This window comes from Sinocyclocheilus anshuiensis, unplaced genomic scaffold (assembly GCF_001515605.1).
Source record: "Sinocyclocheilus anshuiensis isolate Anshui unplaced genomic scaffold, SAMN03320099.WGS_v1.1 scaffold880, whole genome shotgun sequence".
Lineage (NCBI taxonomy): Eukaryota > Metazoa > Chordata > Actinopteri > Cypriniformes > Cyprinidae > Sinocyclocheilus > Sinocyclocheilus anshuiensis.
Window position 1 is genome coordinate 1,263,698 of NW_015548254.1, and position 9,444 is coordinate 1,273,141.

The window sequence follows — 9,444 nt, forward strand, 5'->3', positions numbered from 1 at the left end:
TATAAATTGTTTTTTTTTTTGAGAAGAAAGAAAAAAATGAGACATGGAATCATGGCATGGAAAAATAAGACCCATTACTCCACCAGTGAATACTTCTCGGAGTGGTTTCATTTTTGAATTTAACATGATTTTTAAGTCATTGCATTAAAAAAAAAAAACATTTGTACAAAATTACTACAACTTAAATATTTAAAAAAATATATATTAATAAACACAATAATAGTATATAAATACTAAAATAACATGGCCATATATATTTTGCAATAATAAAAACCACATTGAAACATTACCCATTACTCCACCAGTGAATATTTCTCAGAGTGCTTTCATTTTTGAAGTCAATGTAGACACAAACCTGAAAGATTTGGCTGAAAAAAAAATAAAATAATGTTGAACATTAGTCCTGTTATTTGTCAATGGAAACAAATATATATATTAAACACTTTTTCAGCATTAAAGCCATATTGAATAGCTAGTGAGCTACTTTTGAGATATCTCTATTATGCAAATAGATATATTTTCAATACTGGTTGCTACAGTTGGAACAACAAGCCTGACCGCAGTCTCTCTGCCCATGAGAGTCTGCGTCACACTCCCAAATGAAACATCCCAGATGACAGGAAACATCAGGACAGAAACCAGCTCCATTTACAAACACGAAAAACACAAAACTGCCATGTAAAGCAACCCAACTCTTTGAAAACAAGAAGCAGTTTGACATTGCTTAACAGACAGGAAGACCTTTTCCATGTGTTACTAGTACAGATTTATGATGCATCAGAATTAAAAAACAAAAGAGACTTTTCACATTTGAAAAATGGTGAGATTTACCATTCTGATTATGCTCATTATTAATAGGTCACGAATAATAGAATAATATATAACTTAGTGCTTTAATGTACAGCATTTTACAGCAATTTAAGACTCATTTGTAGTCTTTTACTGTGTGCTAATAAGAAAAACATGAAACACCACCATTACTGAACAAATGAAATTTATATGAAAAGGCTACTTGTAATGCGTTACCCCCAACACTGCAAATAACCACCGCTTTCATGTTTCATGCAGAGAAACTATGAGCGCTGATTGGACACTTTTTTAGGTGTGCATGAACGAAAGGTATTTTAACATAAAAATAAAGTTTAGCTTTAATATTTCATTTGATATTTAATGTTAAATAAAAAAAAAATTAAACAAAAAAATTAACTGAAAAAAAAAACTATATATATTAAAAAAACAACAAAAAGTAAAGTTACTAAAATTAAAATAATTAAAATAGTAATTAACAGTTATAGTATATAAATAACACCAAAATAATACTGACCTCTCAGAGTGCTTTCATTTTTGAAGTCAATGTAGACACAAACCTGAAAGATTTGGCTGAAAAAAAAATAAAATAATGTTGAACATTAGTCCTGTTATTTGTCAATGGAAACAAATATATATATTAAACACTTTTTCAGCATTAAAGCCATATTGAATAGCTAGTGAGCTACTTTTGAGATATCTCTATTATGCAAATAGATATATTTTCAATACTGGTTGCTACAGTTGGAACAACAAGCCTGACCGCAGTCTCTCTGCCCATGAGAGTCTGCGTCACACTCCCAAATGAAACATCCCAGATGACAGGAAACATCAGGACAGAAACCAGCTCCATTTACAAACACGAAAAACACAAAACTGCCATGTAAAGCAACCCAACTCTTTGAAAACAAGAAGCAGTTTGACATTGCTTAACAGACAGGAAGACCTTTTCCATGTGTTACTAGTACAGATTTATGATGCATCAGAATTAAAAAACAAAAGAGACTTTTCACATTTGAAAAATGGTGAGATTTACCATTCTGATTATGCTCATTATTAATAGGTCACGAATAATAGAATAATATATAACTTAGTGCTTTAATGTACAGCATTTTACAGCAATTTAAGACTCATTTGTAGTCTTTTACTGTGTGCTAATAAGAAAAACATGAAACACCACCATTACTGAACAAATGAAATTTATATGAAAATAAGACATTATTTAAACATCTCTTCGCATGCATGCACAGACACGAAGGAAATGATAGCAAGACTTCACTTCCAGGTGCTCCTTTTATGGATACTGAAGACAAATGCACATCAAGATATTCCGTGGCATAAAATTAAACCGGCTCTAACAATGTGGGGTTACTTGGCTTCTTGTATTTTTTTGACACTTTGTTTTTCCTTTGCCTGAAGAAAGAGAGAGGGGAAAAAAAGACAATTTCATATTCATCCTCTTGAACTGAATTCAGATTTAGAATCCTAGAATATTTCCAACACTGCACTCTGGGTGAATAAATGCAAATGTACTAGCATATTATATGGATGCTCTTACTGTAGGACTATTTTAAGTTAAGTCTTTATTTTAGGACTATTCTTTTTTTTTAGCATAATACCATTCAAAGTTCACTACCTTATTAGCTGTAAGGTTTCATGCAAATCCAATTACCAAGAGAACAACTGCAAGCTCAACAGCAAAGTGGAGATAACGTAACAGCACTGCCGTCTAGTGGTGTGAGGAGATCCGCTATCAAACACACTGGTGTGACTGGACTCACCTTTTCGACCAGTGGAATCAGCTGCTGATATTCGGCCAGCGTCTTCAGTAACTCCATTATAAAGGGCAGGTAGTTGTGCTTCCTTCTAATGTTCTCAATCTTAAAAAAAAACAAACAAACAAAAAGTGTAGATTTTTTTTTACTTTTCACTTTTCTTTTTTTACTTTTCATATTCTTATACTTTATTTAAGAGGCATTTCGCCACCACCACCACAATAATAATAATAATAATAATAATAATAATAATGTTATTGTTTTCTTCATTGGTCCATTAAGTTTTCTTTAACTTTAAGTTGTTATAAAATATCACTTTATAATAATAATTATTATTATATTAATAAAGTAATATTAATATCATTAAATTATATTTTATAAAAATGTAAAAATAAACATAATTATTAAAAAATATTATTATTATATTATTACAACTATTATTATTATATTAATATTATGCAAGTGACAGTTACAACTATAGTTTTAAAAAAATATTTTTAATAACAATAATATTACTATAATTATTATAAGAGTGATATTTATAACTTTAAAAATAAATGATTATTATTATTATTGTTATAAAGTAAAGTTACAGTTTTAAAACTTAGTTTTTAAAGGGTCAATGAGGAAAACAACAATATTGAGATATTTGATACTTTATACCATATTATAATACTTATCAATATAATTAGCTTTTTAAAACATACATTAGAAAAATAATAATAATAATATTATTATTATAAAATCATTTGATAACATTTAACTTAAAGGTTATCTTTTAAAGGATCAATGAGGAAAACATAAAATAATAATAATGTTATATTGTATGTATTAATATTAATTAATGAATAAATATTTAATATTAATAATGATGTTATATTTTACAATGTATTATACTCATTTGTAATATAACCTTTTAAAAGACAAATTAATAATAATATTATTTATTATTATGATTATGATGATTATTATTAAGTGATATTTTATAACATGCATAAATATATTATATAAATATGTTGTACAAAAATAAAAAGGCTCAACAAAGAAAACAATATCAATAATAATAAAGAAAAGTTGAGCTATTCATATTAATAATATTCTTTATAATACGCTATTAACAAGTTACTTTTTAAACGCTCACTGATGGAAAATAGAAGTACCTACTTTGTATCTTTTAAGTTTTTGGTTCTCTTCTTCGATCAGGAGCTGGTACTTGGCGATCTCTGACTGAATAGAGCTGACATGATTTCCACTCTGGTCTGTGTCCATCGGCTCTTCCTGTGAACAGCAGAAACGTCTTTAAACAACCTTCATCATTCTGTCATTCCAGCATTTGACGCAGTCAGAAGATCGCACCCCTGTGAGCTGGACCTGCAGTTCAACGATCTTCTTTTCATAAATCATCTTGCGGTCTGAAACAATGGCCATCAAGTTGAATCGGATCTCACCCTCGCTGTATCTGGATGGGTTCAAAAGCAGAAATGCTTCAATAAAAAACAGTTCTGGAGAAATATCATCAACTCAAACCCGCTTGACGCTTACTTCTGTATTCTTTTCTCAATGACGGGCTGCACAGCACTGATCCAATCATCCTGGTTACACACACCTGAGAATGTGACAAAATCATTTAAAAACACGAAACAACTGCTCAAATACAAACGATTCAAACGTCGATTCCATCTACCCAGGTCTATGGGTCCTTCACGAAGTCCGTCCAACTCATACAGACGGCCGTTAACAGGAACGTAGCTCACAAAATGAAAAGCGTCCTCTTCTTTAGCCGACGACTTTGCGTCAAACTCAAACATCTGTTGTCTACAGGAAAAAAAGACAATTTCCCAATGTCATATAACATTTCTAATGTGGTACAACAGAAAAAAAAATGAACAAAAGCAAGAAAAAATAACCTGGTGAAGCTGTTGTGAACTTGTCGAATCACTTCAGAGTTACTGAGAGCAAGACCCTTCATCTTAAACAGAAACAAAGACAAGCTTAATAAACAATAATAATGAAAAATATCCATTTAAATAAAATGTGCACCAACTTACCGCAGCATCAAAACTCTGTGAAAACTCTTTAAATTCGGACAGCGTTTCCCCAAGGTGCATATCAGGATGCGTACAGTTTAACAACACACTGACGATCGCTTGGGTCGCACAGGCATTATTGATGACCTGAAACAGTAAGTTTGCGAATATTAATTTCTGGATATCCTTTTTGCACTTTGTTACGGATTGCTGGATTTAATGAAATGCATAACTGTGCACCTGCTTGGCAAAGAAGATCTCATCCAGCCTTGAGTCTTGAACTATAGACCCCGCTGGCTCTTCACCAGGTTGCCACTTGAAGAGGAAAATCAGACCATGAACGGGCCTGGAATGATTTACATGGATATTCAATTGCAGTTTAAACACTGGAGGAAGACTGGATACAATAATTGATTCAAGGATGTTGCTTACTTGAGATTTTCAAAGTTTTCTGGCTCCATGCTCCATATCTCTTCCACCTGTGCACCTTTGCACCCTGATGACAACAATAGAAACATGAATCTAAGACGCAAAACCCACAAATGATGCCTGTATATATTCTGTATCTAATGTTCAAATGTACCAGTGTAAAATAATTTTAAAAATCCTGAATCTAATGTTTGATTAGACCATTGACGGTCCAAAAACGTTCAAACATACCAACAATGCTCAAAAATAGTGTTTCAATTGAACCAATAATGCCCAAACATGCTGTGAAGTGAGGAACACTGAGCATAATGCCAAAAAAAAAACAAAAAACTCAATATGCAAATGATGCTCAAAAAGCTCAAATGCTCTTTTGTGCACACAAAAATATGAATTGAATCTTCGGATCTTCGGAAAGTGCAAATGATGCCCAAATTTACTGAATCAAATGTTTGAACGCACCTACGTCCACAAAAATATGAATCGAATGTTCGTAACGTGCAAATGATTTACAAATATACTGAATCTAATGTTCAAGCGCATAATATCCAGAAGAAAGTGAATTGAATGTTTAGAACACGCAAATGATGTCCGCTTATAATCAATAAAATGTTTGCGTGAATCTCGACATAAAATGAATTGACTCTTTCGAACCTGCATATATTTAAACACACTGAATCAAATGTTTGAATGCATAATGTCCACATTAAAAATGAATTAAATGTTCAGAACACGTAAATGATGACCAAATAATATTAACAAAAAAAAAAATAAATGAATCGAATTCTCAGAACATGCAAATGATGCCCTAATATAATTAATTGAATGTCGAACGCAATATGAATGTCCTACAATGTCCACAAAAATATGAATCGAATGTTCAGAATGTGTCCAAATATACTGAGTTCAAATGTTTGTAACGGGACCAGGGGCCAGTTGCATAAACTTAAGGTCAATGCACACTGAGTCCGAAAATTTCGTCCGAAATTTTCACACTTTAAAAAAACAAATACGACCTCACGTTATGTCAATTACGTTTACACACTGCTTCCGAAATTTTCGTCCGTCATAAAAAAATTCGGATCGGGTTCAATTTTTTCCGTTTTTCACATCCGTTGCAAGCATTTTGAGAGGTGTTTTGACAGTTCAGAGCCACTGTACAAGCGAACGCTAAAATCCAGAATTGCGATTGTCAAATTCATCCACTTCCTCTCGCAGCACACAGCACCGTAAAGATCCTTGCGTACGGAGTTCACAGAAATTGGTGGTCTTCTTTTTAATATGTGGCTCTAGTATCGCTAGCAAAGCATCAAACAGAGCCACTGACATCCTGAAGTAAACTTTGAATCGCCCGGGATAATTCCACGGAGGGGGAACTCTCCGTCCTCTCTATATCGCAGTATTGGATGGACCCAATATTTCCTCCATTTTTCTCTTTTTAAGAAGCGAGAAGACAACAAAATCATCCTCACTGCTTGAAGACTGCATTTAGTGCTGTTTTGCAAATTTTTTCGCAACGGATTAATTAATACGCATCGTACTCAGTGTGCAAGGTTTCTGTGCGTGATGAATTTTTAGGATTTAGAATACGAAAAAACGCATACGAAAATATCGGACTCAGTGTGCAGAGACCTTTAGCCTCGGTGTTAAGACAGTGTCTTAAGAACAAGTCTGACCATCTAGCAGTTAGCCGAGGGGTAATCAGTCTTATTTTTTTTGGATTCAACCTAGACTAATCTGTTTTTATTTAGCCCCATAGACTAGAGGCTATGCAGTCTGTACCGGAAGATTAGTTCACCTCTCGAGTCTTCAGGTCCAAGTCGTTCGTTCTTTTGTCACGTGACGTGAGAGCAGCAGTGGATACAGAGATTAGTTAATAATTCCAATCTTCCTTACAATCAAGCGCGTAGTTTGTTTCTTTACTCTTACAGTTACGTAACTTTTCTGGTCTCAAATTTGATTTGAGCTTTATAGCTTTTTATTTCTTACAATTTATAAATTTGTGAATTTCTGTGATGATTCTTTTCCATAACATTGAATGTGGTAATGAAGAGTTGGTTAATGCTTTAAATTTTATCCGTATGATGGGGAAAATCACTTTGATAATTTGAAAATATAACACAACATTACAAGATACTGATCCGGGAAATGTGACAAAAGAACGAACGAGCTGAAATTACAGACTGCACAGTCAGCTAAGCAATGAATTAATAATTTGTTTCTTATAAGTTGGTCTTGGTTGCATTACAGTTTATATAATGTGATCAATGTTTGCGTAAATAGATGTGTTGGGGAATTTGGATATTAACATGTAACATTTTAATTATATTCTGCTGAAATTAACTAAATGACTTGAAAAAGGTTTAGTTTGTTTTGCTGAACGAGATTCAAAGATCCGTGTCAGTAAAATGATCCGAACTCTTTTTTTTTTTTTATTAAACACTTGCATCCAAATTACACACTGTACTCTATGCACTTATCCACTATGTACTTAACCATGTACTGTATGAATTATATAAGGTTATTTTGTCATTCATAATCGGAGTCTGATAGCCCCTCCCCCTTTGCTACGTAATTAAAGCTGTGACAGTTGAGTGCATGACGTGTCCAACATTCCACACTTCGTTTTTTCGGGTATTTAAGTGTGTCATCCGGGTATATAAAGTGCACTTTTTGTTGGAATTTTCAGTGTGAACATACTACTCACACTATTTATACTAAAAATAAGTCATAGAATAGTGCATAAGTACACGATTTGGGATGCACCTTTACTTACTTAGGGAATACAAAAGTGAAAAAACATATGCCAAGGAAAAGAGCCAGGGGTTCAAGGATGGCCAAACAATGCATGTTTGGAATGTAAGATGTAATGTAATGTAATTAAAATGCAAGTAAGAGAGAATATGATCCGAACTTCCCATCTCTAATGTTTTGGCGTATGATGTGTTTATTGAACCAATCAGATAAGAGTAAATGGATAGTCAGTGACAGCCGCATTTGATCGACTACCAGAAGAAGGTGGATCCGCCCCTTCCTCACTCTCGGGTGAGAGAATCGTGCCAAAACTGAAAGAGCTTGTATTCGGGTTACTTCAGGAACTTTTTGTCCTACATACACAGTCATTTTGACATTTGCAACAGTTTTTCAGATTGGTTCTACGCAGTCAATTCATTTTGCAGTTCTTTAAACTGTTGTTTTCACTTGCAAATCACAGGCTTGCAGTGCTTTGGCCGTATTTCAGCAGAAAAAAAAAACGTGCCAAAAGTGTAAGCGTGGAAAAATACAAGTCAGAAGAATACAAATCACATTTATTTTGCGTCAGCATGAAGCAAGCTGCAGTTTCACACTGCATGAATTACACTTAAGAATAACAGTAAAATGATGCAAATAATTTTTCTTAGGCCTCAAAGGCGATTTACACCTTTACAAAGCTTCTCTTGCACATGCAAATTTAATTTACACTTACAGTCTTATGTACACTTCCACAACTCTCACCCTGCGCATGCAAATCTTTATGGCATCATTTTACCTCATTTAGACACAGGTTAAAGGGGTCATATGATGCGATTTCAATTTTTCCTTTCTCTTTGGAGTGTTACAAGCTCTTGGTGCATAAAAAAGGTCTGTAAAATTGCAAAGACTAAAGTCTTAAATCCAAAGAGATATTCTTACCTCGCCTACCTAAAACGGCTCGTTCTAACACGCCCACACATGCCTACGTCACGATGTGGGAAGATTTGCATAACGCCGCCAAAATGTTCACGCAAAGAAAGGCGGCGTAACTTTTATTCTCGCTGTAGTATTGTTGCCGCCGCCACCATGTCCTGAAGGCGCCGTGTGTTTCGTTGTGAAAGCGAAACTACTTTGTTTGGTCTTCCAATGTGTGCAGCACATTTTATGGAGGACTGTTTCCTGATCCTGGTACAGTAGACTACAATGCCGTCTGTTCTGACTCACAGACTGTAAGTACGTTTTCATATTTAAAGAGTTTGCCACTGACGATTCAAACACGAGTTATGAGCAGAGTAGCGCTTGTTGTTTGTCATTTCTCCGATCACAAATGCAGACATGGTTTTATGTTTACACGGCACGATGCAACGCAACGCGTAAAAAGACAGTATAAGTCATTATAATCCGTAATTATGTCTAGGGCTGTGACGTGGCAGATTTTTTCCACCGCGGTGGTAATGGACCAACTACCGCCGGTGGCGCGGTGTTGATATATATAATTAATATTAATCATATAATTTAATTTTTAAAAACAAATAATAAATGAGGCTCATTCATCGATTAACAAACGTGCGTGTTTATTTTAGCACTTCCGTCAGTGAACACGCAGCCTGCAAAACACTAAAATAAATATCAAAGAAATAATACAGTTAAACAAGAAAGTAGCCTAAATAAGAAAG

The 9,444-nt window shown here is 33.8% G+C and overlaps 1 protein-coding gene across 1 annotated transcript in view; it reads right to left on the reverse strand.

Annotated features, from left to right (window-relative positions):
* Positions 1–1,989: 1,989 nt before the first annotated feature.
* uchl5 (ubiquitin carboxyl-terminal hydrolase L5) overlaps positions 1,990–9,444 on the reverse strand; it is a 9,683-nt gene continuing 2,228 nt past the window's right edge. The window contains exons 2-11 of the mRNA XM_016442897.1: positions 5,042–5,105; positions 4,850–4,955; positions 4,631–4,756; positions 4,490–4,551; positions 4,267–4,397; positions 4,125–4,188; positions 3,939–4,041; positions 3,747–3,860; positions 2,589–2,687; positions 1,990–2,220 (exon numbers count right to left, since the gene is read on the reverse strand). Of these exons, the coding sequence (XP_016298383.1) occupies positions 2,176–2,220; positions 2,589–2,687; positions 3,747–3,860; positions 3,939–4,041; positions 4,125–4,188; positions 4,267–4,397; positions 4,490–4,551; positions 4,631–4,756; positions 4,850–4,955; positions 5,042–5,105 (914 nt within the window). The 3' untranslated portion in view covers positions 1,990–2,175. The remainder of the gene's footprint in view (positions 2,221–2,588; positions 2,688–3,746; positions 3,861–3,938; positions 4,042–4,124; positions 4,189–4,266; positions 4,398–4,489; positions 4,552–4,630; positions 4,757–4,849; positions 4,956–5,041; positions 5,106–9,444) is intronic.